This window comes from Trichosurus vulpecula, chromosome 7 (genome assembly GCF_011100635.1).
Source record: "Trichosurus vulpecula isolate mTriVul1 chromosome 7, mTriVul1.pri, whole genome shotgun sequence".
In the NCBI taxonomy this organism is placed as follows: domain Eukaryota; kingdom Metazoa; phylum Chordata; class Mammalia; order Diprotodontia; family Phalangeridae; genus Trichosurus; species Trichosurus vulpecula.
Genome location: NC_050579.1, coordinates 49,807,241 through 49,829,628, shown reverse-complemented (window position 1 = coordinate 49,829,628; position 22,388 = coordinate 49,807,241). Strand labels below are relative to the sequence as shown.

Genomic DNA, 22,388 nt, shown 5'->3' with positions numbered 1-22,388 from the left:
ATATTGCAGCGGTCAGGAAGGATGAAGATTGGGTGGGGGGGCGGTGAGGAGAGATCATTAGATTAAATAAAAAAACTTCATACAATGGAATAGGTACTGGGTTTGGAGTCAGAGGACTTGGGTTCGAATTCTGGTTCTGATGCTTATTAGTAGTGTGATCTTAGGCAAGTCACTTAATCACTTAATATCTTGTTCTCTCTTTGGTTAAATGAAGAGGATGAGCTAACTGGATTTTAAGGTCTATTGAAACTAAATCTATGGTTCTATAGCAGATAAGGATGGAAACCAGGAGGCTATGAGCCAAGTGCCAAAGTCATGGGGAAAGGACAGTGACTTAATTTGACTTTGGTTCTGAAAACTTTTGACTTCAAACAGTATCATTCGGCACGGAAGTCCAGACTGATGATGCTTCAGGTAGTTGAAGCAGCCTTAAAAGGGAAAAAGGTGGAAAGGTGAAGAGACCAGTGGTAGGAGCAAGGAAAGGAAAAGGAAAGAAAATGATTGGGGTTCCCCCCCCCCCAAGTGATTTAAAGGTGGTCTGCGGAAACTAGAATTTTGACATGTCCATGGCTAACATTTCTGTGGGTACAGAAAAGTCATACAGAATGAAAATTTTCAACAGGGATGAATCCTAAGCAGATTATTCTAATAATTCTTATAGCTCTGGGAAAATCAAGTGATATTGGATATAATGAATGATCTCTTTAAAATGGTCAGAGGTCAGTTTAGGTTTCAAGCCAAGGCGGGTTTTAGATTTTTTTCTTTTTAAACAAGTGTTTGTCTACATGACAGAAAATCTAGAGCACTGGTCTGAAGTAAAAGTATGACAACAGCAACAAATACAACATAGAAAAAGCCATTTATTTGTGGAAGCGTCGATGCGGAGACCAAATTAGGGCATACAAACATAAAACATTTTTTCACTGTCTATCTTTATTTATTATGACAACATCAATGACCCACACAATGCTTTTCAGTTTTCAGGAAGTGTTCACATCTACTAGATCTTCTGACTTTTACCACAATCCTTGAGGCTAATATCATTATGCTTGTTTACAGATGAACTGTGGCTCAGTGTCTTAAATCTTAAATCATGCCCAAGGTCACACAACCTTGTGGACATGTGAAAAAAACAAAACAAACAAGCAAACAAACCACGTATTCTAATTCTAGGCCAGTGGCCTTTCTACCACCAAACTACTTCTTCCATCTAATAGCTATAATGTGCCAGATGTTGTAGAAAACATAGAAAATCAATGAGCATTCATTAAGTGCCTACTAAATATGGCAGGCAATGTGCTAGGCTCTGGGGGAACAATTTTTTTTTCCCTCAGGGAGTTACATTCCATCAGGGTATTAACATTTACATATATAAAAATACAAAATCTATACAGTGTAAACACAAAGAAATTTCAGGAGAGGGATAGGAACTAGCAACTAGAGAGCGACTCACATAGGAGATGGCTCAAGAGCTGAGCTTTGGAGGAATTCTACATTCTAAGAGGCAAAGGTACAGAAAGAATGTCAAGAAAATAGGCGCCAGATTGTTTTGTGAGAGGAACAGTAAGTAGGCCAGTTTGGCCTTTTGGCACAGTGTGCAACAAGGGGAGTAATGTATGATAAGCCTGAACAAGTAGGCTGGAGTGAAATTGTTAAAAGCTTTACATGTTAAAAAGAGTTTATGTTTTTAACCTAGAGGCAATAGGGAGTCACAGGAGCTTTTAAAGTGAGAGAGTGATATGGTCAAACCAGTGCTTTGGGAATATCATCACTTTGGAAGTTGTGTGGAGCCAGGAGTGGAGAAAGTAGACTTGGGGAAGAAAGACTAGTTAGGAGTCTGTTGCATTAGTTCAAGAGAGATGCGATGAGGGACTGCATTAAGGTTGTTGTAGTGCCAGTGGAGAGAAGGGAAATCTGGATCTGGAAATAGAATGGAAAATACTTGCTAAGTGATATGTTATGAGGAGTGAGAAAGAAGGAAGAGAAGAGAGAGGTTGCGAACATGGGTGACTGAAGAATGGTGGTGTCCTTGACAGGAACACAGAAGTTAGGAAGAGGGATGGGTTATGGAGGGAAAGATAGGGAATTCTGATTTAGACACATTGAGTCTGAGATGCCCGGTGAGCACTCAGCTAGAAGTGTCTAATAAGGAGGCGATGACATGAGACTGGAGGTCAAAAGATGCATGGGCTGTATCTACTGCTCTGGGAGTAACTGAACCCATGGGAGCTGATCAGATCACTGAGAAAGGTGTAGAAGGAAAAGATAAGAGAGCTCAGGATGGAGGCTTGGATATACCTGCCCCTAAGAGAAGGCTGTGGATGACAGTGTGTAAGAAGAAACAGCCAGGCAGGGGAGAGGAAAACCAAGAAGAGTAAGAATCCAGGAAGACAAGGGGTTCAACCGTCTCAAATTCTGCAGGCGGACAGGATGAGGACAGAAAAATAGCCCTTGGAGTTAGCAGCTGGGAAATTAATAGTATAACTTTAGAGAGGGGAATTTTAGTTGAATTATGAAGTTAGAAACCAGGTTGGAAGGAATTGGGAAACAAATGAGAGAAGGGGAAGCAGAAGATGAGTGTGGACGGTTTCTTCTAGAATTTCGGCTGTGGAAGAGAGGAGAGACATAAAATAGCTGCTTAAAAGGATGATAGGGTTGAATGCAAGCCTTTCACAGATGAATGCATCTTGGATATGTGAATAGGCAACATTACTTTAAAAAACAATAGGTTGCACCTTAGGAAAATACATAAATAAGGTCATTATCAAGGCCTCCAGGGCTCAATGATTAATCTAGCACATTATTCTGAATGCACTCAATAAATGTTTGCAGGTGCTGACAGTGTCAGTAAGAGACATTAATGGGAGGGCAGGACAGTTGCCTCTCATGATACTAATTTCAATATATTAAAGATGCACTTTGAACCTCATTAACATAACTCTGTGAATCTCTCCTCCATGGATTTCAATTCTTCTTGGACTTGTTTACACTTTCCATCTGTATGATCCCTGCACTCTATCAGTTCACTATGAAGAATAGCAGCTGCCTTTCTTTGTGTCCCTTTAGATTTAGGGAGTGCTCCTTATTTCCAGTATTCTAGGACTCAGTGTACTTCTCCAAGGCCACCCTAATCTTTATCCATTAATATTTTGTAGACTTCGGTCACTCGACCTCTGTACAGGTCCCCAGGGCCTACATTTTCAGTTCATCTGCACCTAAATACACATGAAGAAAAACATAAACTAAACCAAATGACCTTCCTTTAGCTAAATGCAGCATGTGATTGATGGGGTGTAGTGCAGTGTCTCAATGTGATAAACAGTAGTGAGCAAGAATGAGATTGAATTACCATCATCTCGCTATCACTGGGGAAGAGAATGTTGTGAAAGTGGTTAGTGAAATGAATATAGGACAAGTTCCAACAGGAAATGATCACAATCTGGAAAAGGGACCAAAGAAATATGTGTGTGTGTGTATATAGACAGACTTACAATATAGTATATAATTTACATAACATATTCACATGTTACATGATTATATATGTATTATACATTATATGTATTATATACATGCATATTATATTCTATAATCTGTATTACATAATTACATGATATAAAACATATATAGACACAATATGCACACATACAGGAATTTCAGAGGAGTGGCAGTGGTTGACATTTTTGGGTTAGGATGGATAAAATGGGATTGTTAATGCTTCCCTTCTCAGCTAATCAAAGTGTCTAAAGCGTTTTGGGATATGCTTCTTAGAAGGGCATCTGCAAAAAGGACTTATTGAAAAGTAATTAGGTGGTGTGATCTCTGAGAAGCTGTTCAAGATGTACAAGACAGGGATGAGGGATGAGAAGAAAGACTAAAGAAGTAGCGAGGGTATAAGGGATCAATGGGCTGGGGGGTTCTAGTGACTGTATGAAGGAGACAGCAGAGAGAAAAGGAAAGCTGGGTATGAAGAAGGGATAGGAAGTCACATTTGGGGCTCAAAGATAATAACAGGAGGCAAGGAGGATCTTGACTGGTACTTTCTGTAAGGAGAAGGACTAGGCTGAAGACAGGAAGGCTCTACTAGGAAGAGTGTAATAGAGAAGAGACAAGTGGGATTTTTGTAGCAGCTTGTGTAGATGAAGGAACAGATCCACCCCAGATGGTAGAAGCAGAAGCAGCAGCAGCAGGCTTTGGCATCAACATGGATCTGAAGAGTAAAAAGCATGGTTTCTAGGATGCTCTTGGGGTCAAACACATGGTGGCTGTGTGATTATCAAAGGGCTATGGTCAGCAGGAAGCTGTAACAGTTCATGCCTCCTCAGTACTGAGCATGTGGGAGCCTTAAGGATCTCATGAATAAGAAACAGCAAGTATTACAAAAGCATTGGAAAAAGGCAGGCAATAAAATCAATGGAAAAAATAAGATCATTCACTGGGGAACCATCAACTTCAAAAATTCCACTGTTGGCTATTTTTCTACCAAGAGCGTAGGAGAGGAAAGGTTTGTTCCCTCAGAGCTGTCATAAAATCTGCCTGTGGTCTCGTAGCCTGGTGAGTACTTGCTTTCCGTTCAGGTGCAAGAGACTTCTTCTGGTACGCCTCTCTATATATCAGAAGAGATCTCCTGCCCACCCATATTGGCCTCTGGTTTCCACTCTACACATGCCTTTTTCTAGAGTTCATTTTTCATTGTTATAACTGGGCTAGTCAAATGTCAGTTGGTCATCGGCCAAGTCACCCCTTCTTGGGGCAGCTCTCAATTTCTGAGGCCTTTCTAGGGAGTCCCTTTACTACTACCTTCAGTCGTTCTCAATAGGTTCTCCAATAGGACACAGAAATGGGTTAATTGAGTGGTAGGTATTAAAGATGGTCACTCGTTGATTGGTCTCTTTCATTTCAAAACCTGAAATGAAAACTTGGATTCTATGTTGTGAATGGATGCAATAAATTTGCAAAATTATCCCTGCCAATTCTGAATATGGTCACAAAACATCAGATGGGAGACATAAAAATATATTATGTTTTGTCTCTCTCTTCTGTTCCGAAGAGCAAATTTCCAAAAGAGAATAACTGTGAATTTGGTTCGGGGTCAGAGGAATGCAAGCAAGATATTAACTTACATTTGCTAAACTCAACATTTTTTTTTTTTTTACCAACATCCAAATACTCTGTCCATCTGAGTGTGGAGATTGAAGTCGTGACGCCAAATGTTTGTTAGTGAACTAAGATAGATCTAGGAGACATGGTAATAAGCTATAACCCTTCAAACTAACAATGAATCTGGAGAGAGAGAGAGAGAGAGAGAGAGAGAGAGAGACAAAGTGGCACTACATACCTCCTAGGAAAGCATTCCAAAAGGCTACAAAGATGGAATGACCAGTGATGCATGTCCCTGAACGTCTTCGAGGAAGCTCTAAGAGTTGAAGAAAGGAAATGTCTGTTTCTTATGATTCCCTTTCCTATGGATGTGAACTATGAGTACATGCATTGATAGAAATTGCCAAGTTAAAAAAAAAATGCTTTTTACTTTGTGAAGAATATCTGGACTATTTTCTATCTTTCATTAGATATTTATTGAGAGCCTACAGTGTGTTCTGGGTTGAGGGTGAGGTAGACTTGCCCCCAGATGATACTATATAGAAATCTGAACTGCCTGACTGATACGACACAGATGGCTGGCTGGGTTCATCAGTTTCAGTTGCCCATAAAATATACCAGAAGAATAAAAAAAAAAGCACACCCTCACTTTCTGGATAATTTATCATATAGATGTTTTTTGATTTAGCTTCTTGGTTAAAAATATTGGCAAAAGTTGGCTGTAATATTCTTGAAGAACAACATTCCATATACAGGTTGACCTTCAGTGTCTTACTTAATGTTTAACTGTGTGTCCTTGAGAGGAAAGCTGTTAAATAAATCAAATGAATGAAGAATGCATTTATTAAGCTCTTACTATGTGCAAAGAATTGTGCTAAGCATTACAAATAATCAGCTAAGCAACTTATAAAGAGCAAGAACTTTTAATCCAAATATGTAGCCTGGCACATAGTAGGTGTTATAAATGCTTATTCCTCCTCTGTCCCCCTAACTATCCAAATGATTTTTCTGCCTTCCAAACTCTTGCCCTCTACCCTCATGGAAGAGGTCGGACCAAGAATATGCTCCTGATCTATTCAAAATTACTTTTGTAAAATGAACCAGATGGAGATTGGTGGGGGAAAAATCCCCTCCAAACTTGCAGGATTACTTGAACCCTGACCCCAAAAAGGAAGAAGAAGAAGAAGAAAAAGGAGGAGGAAGAAGAAAAGGAAGAAGGAGGAAGAAGGAAGAAGAATAAGGAAGAAAAAGAAAAGGAAGAATATTAAGAAGGAAGAAGAAAAGGAAGAAGGAGGAAGAAGAAGAAGGAAGAAGAAAAGGAAGAAGAAGAAGAAGATGAAGAAGCAGCAGCAGCAGCATGGGATTTTTGATTATTTAGCCATGCTTACTGCTTTAATTTTCTTTTTTTTTGTCTCTGATGGCAAAGTTTTGTTTACGAGATTTGGAAAAGTGACACTTATTTAAGGTCCCAAAACATAGCTTCCTCATCTGAAACCAGGAGTTTGGGGTGGCCTAACAAAACAGTCACAAATAATACAGTTTTCTGTGTACGAGGTCAGCTGCCTTCATTAGAGATATTCATTAATTGATCATGGTCCTATCAAAAACCTACCAATTTCTTGACTTCTTGGCACACCGGCTTTGCTAGTTCTTTGGCTTTTTCTGCCCCAACCTGTAAAATCTTTCTCAAGTGGTCTTTTTCCATCTTCAGTCTCTCAACCTCCCTCTTAATTGGTGCAAATTTCTGAATAACAGCCTCTGCCACCACATTTTTGTACTGAGCAGTGTCAAGACCAGCGCTCTGGTGGATAACTTCTTCTACTGTTAGACCCGTCACTGCAGCATGAATGTCTATCATGTTGGAGACACCCATTCGGGTGGATGGGTTGTAGGTCACCTCTGAAGTAAAGTCTGTGACAGCTTTACGAAATTTCATCACAATCTCCTCTGGACTGTCTGTTATCCTAATGGTGGCTAGTTTGTCAGGGTCCGATTTTGACATTTTGGCCGAAGGATCTCGGAGTGATTTTACCTTCTTTGTAGAGGCTAAGGACAAGAACAAAAACAGTTAGTGCCTAGCTCTCTAAATAACTGATGTATACTGAACCAGCAGCTGTGGTTCTTCTCTAGGAAGAATGAAAATGCCAATGTTGTAATTTCTAGTGTCTAGTGAAGTGTAGGTGCTTAATGAGCATCTGTTGAATGGAATGGAAACTTATGTGCCTGTTAATGACTCCTATGGAGGATTAGTGATGGTCATAGTAGTGATAACTGAAGCAGTTCATGGAAGATCTTCATTGAACTTCTCTGAATCTTCTAAATCTTATGAATTTCCTTATTTCACATACTACAGAGCTACTGAACTATTTAGGTTGCTGTTTCGGTATGTTAATGGGTAGAGAAGCCTAAAAATAAAAACAGGTTTTATTCTAGTTTCAGTGGCTTCTTCTCCCACTGTTGATAATGTATATGATAATGTATATAATTTTTTCTAAATTCAGAAATCACTTATTTGTTGTTTGGGCAGAAATATAATGTTTGGCTTTGTCTCACAAAATGGTGCTTCCTGTGTAGTATGCTCTAAAGGAGTTCATTACTGTCTAGATAATATTTATCAATCTTGTAATGACTTCCAAATAATAACCAGTAGAAAAATTATAATGCAATACATAATTATTTGGGAGAGACTCAAATACAAGAAAAGCTTTCCAACAATTACAGGATTATAGTACTTTTGAGTTGGAAGAAGTTTTTACTTGTTTTTCTTTCTTACATATCTAGTCTAACCCTATCATTTTGTTAATAAGGAAATAGACCTAAATTATTTGTCCCAGTTGACATAGCCTATTAGTGGCAAAAATGGGATTTGTAAGTAATCTGGTAGCTAGGTGGCACAGTGGATAGAGTGCTGGGTTTGGAGTTGGGAGGATCTGAGATCAAATCTAGACTCAGACACATACTAGTTATGTGACCCTGGGCAAGTCACTTTACCCATTTGCCTCAGTTTCCTCATCCATCAAATGAGCTGGAGAAGGAAATGGCAAATCACTCCAGTATCTTTACCAAGAACACCCCACGTGGGGTCACAAAGAGTTGGATGATAATGATAATGGATAAAAATGACTGAACAATAAAAACAACAAAATCTTACTCCTAATCTGGTGGGTTTTTTCCACCATATCATGCTACCCCATTTATTTCATTCAAAAACAGCATGGGCTTCCTTGAGAGCAAGTTTATTTGGAGTCTTCAAGTGGAGGCAGGATAATCACCATTCATGGAAATTGTAGAGGGGCTTTATACTGCGGGGAAGACTGTACTAAATAACCTCTGAATCCTCTGTTGGGCTCTCAGAGCCCTTCATAACCTGGCCCCCTCCTACTTTCCTCTCTTCTTATAGCTTGTTCAACTCCATGTATTCTGGAATGCGGTCACAACTTCCCCACCCCACCTCCGCCCCTTACTTTTCACCATGCATGTTCTGTGGTTGTCCTTCATGCCCGGAATTCTCTCCCTCCTCATCACTACCTCTTGGCTTCCCAGTCCTTGTGCGGGAAGCCTTTCCTGATGCCCCTTAATGCCAATGTCTTCCTTTGTGCATTATCTCCACTGTATCTTGTAGGAAGCTTGTTTATACATGTTGTTGGAATGCCATCTCCTCCAACAGACTGAGTTCCTTGTGAGTAGGGGCTGTCTTTTGCCTTTCTTTGTGTCCTCAATGCTTAGCACAATGCGTAGTACATAGCAGATTCTTAATACGTGCTTGTTGACTGACTGACTGACTCCAAGGTCTCTCCTAACTCATGAAAATACAACTCATTACCAAATGAAGTTTTCCTTGAATGTGTATGGGTTTACCAAAGTATTTCTGTACCAACTGTTAAGATGACCCACAATTTACAACTGCTCTGGGCTTACAAGTGTACATAATGGACATGATATATAAACTCTATGTAGTTAAATTTTGCTTGGTAGCTGTAGTAAAGATGGGTAGGTTACAGTGTAGTGATCTTTACCAATGTCAGAAGTTAATTTCTATTAGCAAAATAGTTCATAAGGGAGGTCCACCACCCAATTTTCCTCAAGAGAAATCAAAGACTAGGTCAGGTGGGAGAAGTTCAGTTCAGGATTTGAATATATGTAACATAGGACTCATTCCATTTCTGTGATATTTGTTTTAGGAAGGCAAAGAGGATCATCAAGAGCTAACTATACCATCAGTTATTATAATTTCATGAGCATTCTTTTAATTTATTAGCTTTGGGTTTTCAGTCCTTTTAGTTCTTATGACTATGTGACATTTAGAGAGCACTTTAAATCCATGTAGGTATTTCAAACCCTCATAATTTATTTTTTCTAATGCTATGTCCTGTCCTACTATTCCTATAATAAACGATGAGACATAGAAGGGTAGGAAGTGGAAAAATGATTTTTCCCAAATCATGAACTGCCCATGGAAAACCAAGACATTTATTCATTCAAAACAAGTATTTACTAAATACATAATGTATGTTTGACATTGTGTTAAGCAAAGGGCAATAAAAGACAAAAAAATTACCAAAACCTGCAGATCTGCAAAGAATGAACATGGATAACCATAGATTAGGGAATGACTTATCAAACTGTGCATGAACACACTCAAATATTGTGCAGTGAGAAATGACAAATATGAAGAATTCTGAGGAATATGAGGACATCTGTATGAACTTATGTGAATGAAATAAGGAGAAATCCACCCCCCCCAAAAAAAAACAGCCATAATGCCTACAACGTCAACTGAAAAGTTCACCAAAAGAAACCAAACTCTGAGTAATTGAAAAAGCATTAATGGTCCTGGAGAATAAATAATGTAATCTCCCTCTTAATGGGAGAGAGGAAGAGGAGACTTCTAAGGCAGAAAGTGATGTACATTGTCTGACTCAGTCACTGTTATCAAGCTTTTTTACTTAACTGACTTTCTTTGTTAAAAGAAGAGTTCAATTGAATCTGGGAGAGGAGGTATTTCCAGAAATCAATCTTTCCTTCCTCCTTTTCTCTTTTTTTCCTCCCTCCCTTCCTTCCTTCCTTCCTTCCTTCCTTCCTTCCTTCCTTCCTTCCTTCCTTCCTTCCTTCCTTCCTTCCTTCCTTCCTTCCTTCCTTCCTTCCTTTCTTTCCTTCCTTCCTTCCTTCCTTCCTTCCTTCCTTCCTTCCTTCCTTCCTTCCTTCCTTTCTTTCCTTCCTTCCTCCCTCTCCCCTTTCTTTCTCGACATTTAACTCAAGCATATTACAAGTTGAGACTGTCACCTAGTCTTTTACCTTCTTCGTAGTTCCCAAATTTAATCAACATGGCTATAAGTACAGATTGGCATCTTCAAAATCAACCACAATCTAATAATCATAGACTTGCTACTTACTTAAAAGGGATTTGGGTACCGGAAAGAACTCCCCATACTTCTTGTTAAAACGTTGTGCTAGATCTCGGACCAGTTCCATATGTGTGACTTGATCTTCCCCAACAGGGACGTGTGTGGACCTTTTAATAAAAGAGATAGAAAGTCTCAGAGAAGCTCTTTGGTCTGCTTTTTCTAGGCTTATTTCACTATTAGTATTCTACCAATGTTTGTCAACAACAGAAGAGGAGAGAAGACCTAAGTCTAGCTCTGCATGTTATATAGATGCCAAGGAGATTGTTGTCCAATCAAGTTTTGTGAGTTTTTTCTTTTTTCTTTTTTGTTTTGTTTTGTTTTTTCCTAGATCAGTAAAGTACAGCTATAAACACAAGCAACAGCCTGTTCTTGGAGAGAGGAAAGACACCTGAAATAGCCTATATTCTATATTAAGTTGGCACAATGCAAGTTAAATCCATACTTCCCATACCCTTATCATCCCCACTCTGAATATCTGAGCCCCTGACTTCATTTTTGTCTCTAAATATTCACAGAATCCTGAAAGGCTCAGAGAAAATTAGAGGCCACCAGCATTCTTGGAGGATGACTGTACAGAGGGGAGCTTTCAGAATAGTGAACTAATGTCATTTGAAAGGCAGCTGGAGCTTTTTCTGCCAGAGTGTTCCTCATTTTCTTGGTGAATTACCCATAGGATAGAGATAACAGATAACATGAGTCCATTTAGATATATTTCATAAGAGTAGGAGGCTAAAGAGGAGAAGGTGGTAAGTTTAACTTCCAAGCAGAACAGTAAATATCAGCTTGTGGTCTACAGAGATAATCTAGAGACTGCATACCCAACCTCAGCAAGTCATCTCACCAATTTATGCCAGTGGTCACAAGGAGTATCAGCTTGTCACAATTCAAAGCGAAGACCATAGAGCTAATGTGTATGTGCCAATACAACACTGATATTGCATCTTTCAAAACATGACAAGGGCAAAGAATGGGTTTTGCTAGCACTGAGTAAAAAGGATTACCTGGAGATTAATGCCAAATTTTAATTATTTCATAAGATGCCTTAAAACTGAAGAGTGTATTACAAACCATAATGCCTTTTAAAAACTCCTATTTTTTACTATCATGTTCTACAGTCACATATGGTTTTCTACTTGTTTTCTTACTTATAGTACGTTTTGTACTTATTCTTTGTATAACTTCATAAAAAAGCCACTGTGGTCTTATATGGGCCTAAGGAACATTTTTTTTTATTTTTTTATTTATTTAATATTTTTAGTTTTCAGCATTAATTTTCATAAGAGTTTGAATTACAAATTTTCTCCTCATTTCTACCCTCCCCCCCACTCCAAGATGGCATATATTCTTAGTGCCCTGTTCCCCAGTCTGCCCTCCCTTCTGTCACCCCACTCTCCCCATCTCCTTTTCCCTTACTTTCTTGTAGGGCAAGATAGATTTCTATGCCCCATCGTCTTTATATCTTATTTCCTAGTTGCATGCAAAACCTTTTTTTTTTTAACATTTGCTTTTAAACTTTGAGTTCCAAATTCTCTCCCCTCTTCCTGCCCCACCCACACTCCCTAAGAAGGCAAGCAACTCAACATAGGCCACATGTGTATCATTATGTAAAACCCTTCCACAATACTCATGTTGTGAAAGACTAACTACATTTTGCTCCTTCCTATCCTATCCCCCTTTATTCAATTTTCTCCCTTGACCCTGTCCCGTTTCAAAAGTGTTTGCTTTTGATTACCTCCTCCCCCTATCTGCCCTCCCTTCCATTGTCCCCCCCCCCCTTTATATCTCCTTCCTCCTTCTTTCCTTTGGGGTAAGATACCCAATTGAGTGTGTATGTTATTCCCTCCTAAGGTCAAATCCTATGATTCCCCCTCACCTGCCCCCTCTTCCCTTCCAACAGAACTGCTTTTTCTTGCCACTATCATGCAAGATAATTTACCCCATTCTATCTCTCCCTTTCTCCCTCTCTCAATATATTCTTCTCTCATCCCTTAACTTGATTTTATTTTTTTAGGTATCATCCCTTCATATTCAACTCACCCTGTGTCCTCTGTCTATATACATATACATATATATATATATATGTGTATGTATACATATGTGTGTGTGTGTGTGTGTGTGCGCGCGTGTATTCCCTTCAGCTACCCTAATACTGAGGTCTCATAAATTATATACAACATCTTTCCATGTAGGAATGTAAACAAAACAGTTCAACTTTAGTAAGTCCCTTATGATTTCTTGTTTACCTTTTCATGCTTCTCTTCATTCTTGTGTTTGAAAGTCAAATTTTCTATTCTGGTCTTTTCATTGAGAAAGCTTGAAAGTCTTCTATATTATTGAAAGTCCATATTTTGCCTTGGAGCATGATACTCACATTTGCTGGGTAGGTGATTCTTGGTTTTAATCCAAGCTCCACTGACCTGCGGAATATCATATTCCAAGCCCTTCAATTCCTTAATGTAGAAGCTGCTAGATCTTAGGTTATCCTGCTTGTGTTTCCACAATACTCAAATCGTTTCTTTCTGGCTGCTTGCAGTATTTTCTTCTTGATCTGGGAGTTCTGGAATTTGGCAACAATATTCCCAGGAGTTTTCTTTTTGGGATCTTTTTCAGGAGGTAATCGGTGGATTCTTTCAATTTCTATTTTACCCTCTGGTTCTAGAATATCAGGGCAGTTCTCCTTGATAATTTCTTGAAAGATGATATCTAGGCTCTTTTTTTGATCATGGCTTTCAGGTAGTCCAATAATTTTTAAATTATCTCTCCTGGATCTATTTTCCAGGTCAGTGGTTTTTCCAATGAGATATTTCACATTGTCTTCCACTTTTTCATTCCTTTGGTTCTGTTTTATAATATCTTGATTTCTCATAAAGTCACTAGCTTCCACTTGCTCCAATCTAATTTTTAAGGTAGTATTTTCTTCAGTGGTCTTTTGGACCTCCTTTTCCATTTGGCTAATTCTGCCTTTCATGGCATTCTTCTCCTCATTGGCCTTTTGGAGCTCTTTTGCCATCTGAGTTAGTCTATTTTTTAAGATGTGATTTTCTTCAGTATTTTTTTGGGTCTCCTTTAGCAAGTCATTGACTTGTTTTTCATGGTTTTCTTGCATCACTCTCATTTCTCTTCCTATTTTTTCCTCTACTTCTCTAACTTGCTTTTCCAAATCCTTTTTGAGCTCTTCCATGGCCTGAGACCAGTTCATGTTTTTCTTGGAGGCTTTTGATGTAGGCTCTTTGACTTTGTTGACTTCTTCTGGCTGTATGTTTTGGTCTTCTTTGTCACCAAAGAAAGATTCCAAAGTCTGAGTCTGAATTTGAGGCCGTTTTCACTGCCTGGCCAGGCTCCCAGCCAACTACTTGAACCTTGAGTTTTTCATCAGGGTATGACTGCTTGTAGAGTATAGAGTACTTTGTCCCAAGCTTGAGGGCTGTGCTGTTGTTTTCAGAGCTATTTCTACACAGCAAGCTCCGCCACACTGTTTTAACAATCCGGCTAGCAGCTTCTGTGGGGGCATAAGATCCCCCCACAGCCAGCACCCAGGAGGCTGCTGGGCACGCCGGGAAAGCACAGGTTCTTTTTATCTGCTTAAACAAGGAAAGCACAGTGAAGGGGTTGACCAGCTTTCTTTAATCCAGCATTCAGTTAGTTCAGGGGAGCACACAGACAAGCATCAACAGACAGACCAAACACAGATTCATTCACTTACTTCAGGGGAAAAAGCCAGCACCCTGAAGTTCAGAACATTCATTTAGTTCGGGGGAAAACAAAACCAGCACCCCAAACTTCAGAACAAAAGACAAATAAATTACAAATATCAACAGACAGACCCAATACAATCCATAGTTACCAACATCTGGGCTCAGCCGGAGAGCAAGGGCTGGCCCAGAGTCACGCTCACCACTGCTCCCGTGCCAATGGGAAAAGGAAAGAGGAATCTTCAAGCCATCTTCTCCCCTCTTATAGAGTTTATGACATCATCAAGTGCCGCCTGAATGACCAGGGCCGATTGGTTCTTGAGTTGGCCCCTCCCCCTGGAGTAGACTAGGTTAACACCCAATAGGGCGTGGCTCTGGAGTCAACACCTCCCCTCAGCCAGCCCCATGAATTGTCACACAGGAAGTTCTCTGCTCCCAGGCATGGTCTCTGGGCTTCCTGCCCCGGAAGAGAAGCCGCAGACCCAGCACCCAGCAAGGCTCAATGAGATAAAGAGTCACTCAAAGAAAACAAAGGCCACTCTGGCCACACACACCAGCACTACTCCTCCCCCAAGAAGCGCCAACCCAGACCGCAACTCAGATCTGAGCAGGCTCTGCCCTCCTGCTCAGATCTGCCACTTATTTCCTCCCACCAGGTGGGCCTGGGGCCAGAAGCAACTGCAGCTGTAGTTCTGTAGCTACACCACCTCCACTGTCCCCGGGGCGGTGGCCGAACTGGGAACTCCTTTCACTCTCTCACCACAGTTTTTTCCCCCGCTAATCTTCTCTGTTGTCTTTGGTGTTTGTGGGTTGAGAAGTCTGGTAACTGCCACAGCTCACTGATTCAAGGTGCTAGGGCCTGTTTCGCCCAGCTCCTTGTCTAGTTGGTCCAGGCGCAGCCCACGCTGGGCTCTGCTCCACTCCGCTCCCAGCTCCAAGCAACAGACCTTACCCACCAACCATCCAGGCTGTCCTGGGCTGGAGTCCTGCTTCCCTCTGCTATTCTGTGGGTTCTGCAGTTCTAGAATTTGTTCAGAGCCATTTTTTATGGGTGTTTGGAGGGTCCTGGGGAAGAGCCCTAGGCAAGTCCCTGCTTTCCAGCTGCCATCTTGGCTCTGCACGCCCCCGCCCCCCCCAGGCACATTTTTAAAAATTAAATTTCTAAATGGTGGCAAATTTTTGTCCCTTGAGACTGGACTTAATTTTTAGAAAATCAAGTCATTCAGAGCCAAGCTGGGCAAATAGATGGGTGATGAGGCTGGATAATCCTGTCTGGGTCAAAAACCACATGGGATTATCAAACACTGTGTTTGGGGCTCCGAAGCCCCTTTGAAAGAGTGGTTTCAAACCTATCTTGAGAATTGCTGCATTCCTGGAAGGAGTTCACAACACCCTAAGGCATCTGCTTTGGTAGGGACAGGACTCAATATGAATGCATATATTTTAGAATGTTTGGTTTAAAAGGCAGGGAGAGCCTCATTATATAATAGCCACATGGCATGGTGTAATGAAAAGGGCACTGGACTCGAAATCAGGAAGTCAGATTCAAATCTTACTTCAGACACTTATTAGCTGTGTGAACTGGGATAAGTTACCTAACTTTTGTGGGCCTTGGTTTTCTTATGTAGAAAATATGGGAGTTAGACTCAAGTTAGCCTCCAAGGTTACTAGCTCGTTTAGAGCTATGATCCTATGGTCCTTTGTATATGTACATTCAACTTATAGTTACCATGCTGAAAGAGAAGACAGAGATTACAAGAAGTAACACACTCTTCCAAATAGTTTCCATTTGTTTTTAGAATGCTATTAGGGAAACACACTCAATCAGAGCAGCACTCACAACTTTTGTGCCTCTATCTTATTGTAACTCTTTTCCCCTTCTTCCTCTGTAGCACAAGGCATGAAAACTGAACAAAATTATTTTATCACAAAGTGTAGACATCTCAGGATCCAAGTTACGCAGCCAGATTATTAACAGCTCAATCTCATTACTTATTTCTGTTTGGCGTTAATGAATGTGATTCAGGCTTTTATAGTTAATCTTCCTTCCTAGTTCAGCCTTCTAATTAAGAAAGACTTTTTCTCCCCCTGGATTGAGCTCCATCACTTGGTTCAAAAACCAAACTCCTGATTATGGATACTGACCAAAGAATCCACCTCCCCCCACTCCCCTACTTCCCCCCAAAGCATATCTCCTGATAAACAAGAGAAGACAGATCCAAAATGGGTTTCTCTGAATCCTGTCTCAACAGTTTTTCTAAAAGTTTTTTTTCCCATAATTCCTTTCCTTTTAACATGAACAGCTCACATCCATTCCTTCATAACATCAGTTGGTTGGTACTATAAATACACCCAGTCATGGTAGAGGAAGACTCCCTGATGCACACTAGTAGAAGAGGGAAATCACCTATGAGGCTAAAAAAATTGTTGAAATTCAGAAAATAGATAATTTAAAAGTGAATATAGCATATTACAGAAATATGGAAGATAGTAATCTCATTAGAGCATGAGAATTAAGCACAGTAGGGACTACACAGTGCATGGAATCACAGAATTTTAGGGTTGGAAGATTTCCCCCAGTTATTGTTCCCTTCTTGTTTTTGCTGAACATCCTCTTTCTTTAGAATACATCTTATCCATCTTGAGCTATATTTTAGACATGGGGTTTATCTCATGTAGCTTCAGTGATAGTTATGGGGTCTCCTTATGTTAGGACCTCTAGTCCACTTTGCTTGTTACTTATACTTTGTGCATTTGTGTATAGAGATTTTAGGCCATGTATTTTCTTACTGGCTCCTCTCTTGGATTTTATCTCCTGGGTGTCTCAAGTGCCATTCTTCTTCCTACACCATAATTACCCTCTTTATGGTAGATAGATATTGACTGTTTTTCTCTTCCCTCTTCCTTTGCAGTTTAAAGACACTTTGATTAGATTTATAAGACTCCAGACAAATGCCTTCTAATCAGCCCTTGTTAGAATGAGAGACAGCCTGAAGGGTCTATGAAGACACATCTTGAAGGATATGACTGTTGTTCTGATGAGTGACCACATCCATTTGGAAGCTCCTTCCAACAATGCAGGTTACAACACATCCATGCCTGCCTATCTTCAACAACTTTCTTCTGTGTTCTCCATAAGTTAACCCAAGGTTGCTCACTCAAAGTGGTAGAGGCTTTCTTTACTTTCTCTTGACAGTGTGGCCATCCATTTGTTATACCTCACCCTTGTTATATGACCAGCTCCTTGTGACATCTTAAACTTCTATTCTTTTTCAAAATTCCTTAACAGTTCTATATTGTAACCTGTTGCAACCACTACATACTTCTCCATTACCTTTTGTGAGACACACATTTTCATTTCTTCACAGAATGTTGTATTCCGTATCTCACAGTCACACAGCAATACTGGCAGAATGTTGGTATTGACAAAATGGGTCTTTGTGTCTGGAGTCATTAAAGGAACTCAGCAATTTCCTGAAGGCAATGAAACCTATTCCCCGCCTTCTGTTTAATTTTGGGCCCAATATGTTGTCCATTTGTACTGTTTGTCTCACAGACCCCCACACACAGATGGGCAAACTTTTTAAGTTGTCCATCCAACTGTATCTTATAATTTTAGTAATAGCCATTCTTCATCTATTTGGTCTTTTGAGCATAGTCAGTCCAAATTCTTTTCAATGGGTATGAATCTGTTCTAGGAAGCTTTGCAGTGTTCTTGGGCTAAATGCAACTCAACTGTCACAATGTCTTTCACAAACAGAAGCATCTGGAGGTTTATATGGGGACTTAGTCTTTGATTTGAAATCTGTGCTGGATTTCCTCCTGACAGGGGCAAACACCTTTAGTGAGGATGTCTCCCTGTTTTATGCCGTGCCTGATGTTTAGCAGCAGAGGGTAGCTGAACAAAGTTATCCCTGTTGTTACATCACTCAAATCACCTTGAGTGATTCTGATGTATAGATGAAAGATACCTTGTTGGAAGAGAAACTTTAAGGATCATTCCCCACCCTCCCATAATAACAAACAATAAGCACTGTGTCACCTTCTATTCTCTACATCTTTTAGTGAACTGTAAAAGGTAAAGATGAGTTCCATGGTAGAATACAGCTTGTGGAAGTCTGTTTCCAACTAATAACCCCACTGGAGATGCCACTGATTCATGTGGAAATGAGTCTCATGAAAATTTTGTATAGATTAGATAGCAGACTTACAGTTTGGCAGCTATTATGTTCTCTTAGTCACCCCTTTCAACGATTTATAAAGACTAAGTTCCGCACCTCCCCGCCTCCACATTCCTTTGTGAGAAGATCCCTCACTGTCCTCACAATTCTGTCACTTCCAGCATAAATCTCTATGCTGGCTGCTTTTTAATATCTTTGTTCTTTTTAATACAATTTCTACGTCACCCATAATCCCATCTGGGGCCGTGATACTAGAATCTGAGTACCTCCATTGTCCCTGATGGTAAAAAAAATAGCTTGTCAAAATCTTTGCACATATTTTCCATTTCCTTCTGTTTGTGGTCCTTCCATCTTTGTTCTTCAGTGCCTACAGGGTGAATTGGCTTAGTATTATTTCTAGTGCTTTTGTACCAGATGTCCCCCTTGTGCCTGGAATGCACTCCCTCCTCCATTCCTCAGAGAATCAGCCTTTTCTTTCAAGATGCATTCCATCAATTGCTAGTGTCCTCCCTTTCAAACTAGTTTGTATTTTTATTCTCTTTATACTTCTTCTATACATACTTAGATATACCTTTGTTGTCTCCATCATTAAGAATACAAACTTCTTGTCAGAAGGGACTGTTTCATCTATTGTTTGCATCCCTGACAGCACAGGACCTGACACGTATAAGGTGCTTAGAAAATACTTGATCTTGTGATGGATTGCTCCTTTAAAGCTTTCTTTAAATTGTTTTTACCTTCCACTGCTTATCTCTGATTTATGAGATAATGCCAGTCATATCATTCATTATCCTTTTTCGTAAGATCTTACAAATGAGCTTATATTCTAAACCAGTGTTGTCTTTGTTCATTAATTCTATATATTTTGTTTGTGCATCCACTACTTAGAAGTTGTCTCCCCTATTAGAATATAAGATCCTTGAGGGCAGGGGTAATGTTTTTCCTTTCTTTGTATCCTCAGGGCTTGGCACATATACATCCAAGGAGTGGACATACTGCTGTAGGAAATGAATCATATAAATCTTGACATTCTTGCTATAAACCAAGCCGGAAGAAAGAAGTTGCAGCTACGTGGAAGGATAACTTACAGGTGTTCCTTGGTGGGTGGGGCGGAGGAAAGAAGAGGAATTGTGAGAGTCGGTTTTCTCATACACCCAAAGTCAAGAGGAGGCATTATTTCATTGGATTTTTGGTCATCCAATATTGCAGTACTGTTAAGTATTAGGAAAAAAAATTATCCTTAAAAATCTCTCCTCCAGCAAGGTATAAATGCTTACTAAATGCTTGTTAATTGACTAACATTTGGCTCTTCATTTGGCAAATAAGTCAAGTGTTTAATGACTAAGATGCTTTTGTGGCTCTCTTGATCTTCTTGTAACAGCTGGCTTACACTGGTTAATCTTCAGCATAATATTATACCTTGCAATACTGTCATTTCTGTTACCCATTGCCCATTTTTCATTAACAATTGCTGGTTTAAATAATTCAGGATGGACCTGTTGCAATAATTAGACACCACAGTTACTGTTTCATCTCTGCTTCCTTCTCCTCTTCCTCTTTCTTTTTCTCTTCTTTCTCCTCCTCCTCTTTCTTCCTACTAATTCTGATCTTTGCTTTGACAGCTGGGAGTCTGACTGTACACAGGCTGCTGATTCTGGGATGTCTTTCACATCAATAACTTTTCTTGTCTGGAAAAACGTAATCAATTGCATTTTTTGGTGATGTTATCTGTTACTTTCCATGTCCATCACCTAAAGAAAGTGTTCATGTCGTAAAGTCACCAGGATTTTAGGTAGCTTACAAGTATTTGGCCTCTTTCATTTCTTCTTCCTCAATTGCACTTTCTGATAATTTCTCATCATTATTACTTATTCTAACCTTTGCTCTGAAGTTATTGAATATTAAAGTTTATATTGATTTCATTTGAGGGGATCTTATTGAAAGTTTCAGAGAATTTCTCTACTGGTATATATGGTGTAATCATTTACAAGCTGGTCTTCTTGCAAATATTTATCACGTTATCATGAGATAACACAATGCCCCATGAAATGTTTCTTGTTGCCTTTGGGTGTATGAGAAAACCAACTCTAGAAATTCCCCCTTTTTTTTTAAGTTCCTCCAAGGAATATTTGTGAACTCTCCTTCAATTTGGTGGCACCTTCTTTTTTCCTTCTGGTTTTCGGATGTCAAGATTTGATTCATTTCCTGCAGGAGTACAGCCATGCATTGGTCCCTGGACAAGAGTGTCACTTTTGGAATATTAGCAGCCAATTTAAAGTTTATAGCTAGTTTTAAAAAAATGCACACACAAAATATGAGATACAATTGTCAGGGCTATGTTTACTGTCGTGTCCTAGGCAGTTCTGAGATGACTTAGGGATGTTGCTCAATAAGTGTTAAGTAATAAAAATATTCCTTATTATTTTATTTCCTCATGTCTAGTGCCCTGTTTATGATCTAAAGTGCCCTTCTGGCACACAGATATACACTCCCCATTTTGGAATCATTTCTATTCTTTGGCCAAACTTGACTTCTCCTCTCAGTAATTATAGTAAAATTGACATCCAGAGGTCAGCATGAACTCCCTCAATTCCAAATTAGTCTGCAGGGTGGGTTAAAAAACAATTGCAGTAGCCCATAGGAAATCACAATAGCCTGAAACTAACACAGAAAAAACAATGACCATAATCAATACACTCTAAACACATCACAATGAATATTTCCACATGTCAAAATGGTTCCAGATTCACAACGCAACCAAACTAAACAGGAAACACATTTAACTTTTATAACAGCTCTTTGGGTATCTTTGCCTGGTTTCTGTTTCTTGCCTCTTTTCTTACAATTTTTCTGGCTTTTGTTTTTTAAAGTAAAAAAATAATAACTAATCTTTTTCACCTGGTCCTACTACACATCATGGCCACTTCACCTTATTTTAGTCTTTTTCCCCCTGACCTTTTCTCTCCTGCTTCTGCTATTCTTTTTGCCTCCTACAATAGATGTTGGCCCTCACTTTTCACTCACTGCTTTCACACTTAACATTATTTCAGTCTGTGTTTAATTTCACAGTTGTGAAGCTCATCGTTTGTGTTTTCAACCTTTCTCCTCCAGCTCTTCCTTTCACCTCAGATGTTTTGGCTTTACTCATTATTCATGTATATTATCGCATCCTAGGGGTGCCAACCATGACATATGTCCTTTTTTTCTTCTTTATTTCTTTCACTCATCCTAATTAGGTTTTTAAAAATTTACCATAGCATAAATATTTCCTTATCTGGATGTGTGACTCTGGGCAAGGCAACTCTCTAAGACTTTAAATTTCAGAGGAGGTGCTGGCCTGCATTGGTAGAGGAAGTTTCCTCCCCTGGGAGCTCCCTATGCCAATGAAATCTTAGGTTCAGTCCTTACTCCTCTCTTTCCTTATTTTCCACCTGGCTGCACTACTCTAGCCCAGGAAGTGCATCACAGGGAACACCTCATCATCCTGTAAGTTCCCATCAGTCTTGGTATTCACACCTCATCTCTACCCTCCAACCCTCTGACTGGAGGCTGGGTCATGAACTCCAAAACCTCCACTGAAATAGGGGATTCAACACAGACATCTCATTTCCCACCTGGCTCTCCCACCCCACTTTGGGGCTTCTCTGCCATGTTCCTTGTCTGGTACTTCCCCCTTTCCATCTCCTTTCTATGTGTTGTTTTTCCCCATCACATTGTAAAGTCTTTGATGCCAGGGACTTTCTCTTCATATTTCTATCTCTAGCACTTAGGCCACAGGGTGGGACAATGGATAGGCCTGGAGTCAGACTCCTCTTCCTGAGTTCAAATTCAGTCTCAAACACTTACTAATTGTGTGACCCTGGGAAAGTCACTTAACCCTCCTAGTCTTCTTTGGCCATGTAAACATTTTCTCATAAAAAAGTTGGTATTACCTTTCCCAAAGGAAACCTTCTAAGAGTAATAATATTATACGAGCATGATGTGATGGAGCTAATCAAGGCCCTTTCAATCTG

The 22,388-nt window shown here is 39.8% G+C and overlaps 1 protein-coding gene across 1 annotated transcript in view; it reads right to left on the bottom strand.

Moving 5' to 3' along the window:
* Positions 1–3,574: 3,574 nt before the first annotated feature.
* WARS2 (tryptophanyl tRNA synthetase 2, mitochondrial) overlaps positions 3,575–22,388 on the bottom strand; it is an 81,068-nt gene continuing 62,254 nt past the window's right edge. Inside the window, exons 5-6 of the mRNA XM_036769320.1 lie at positions 10,491–10,609; positions 3,575–7,143 (exon numbers count right to left, since the gene is read on the bottom strand). Of these exons, the coding sequence (XP_036625215.1) occupies positions 6,698–7,143; positions 10,491–10,609 (565 nt within the window). The 3' untranslated portion in view covers positions 3,575–6,697. The remainder of the gene's footprint in view (positions 7,144–10,490; positions 10,610–22,388) is intronic.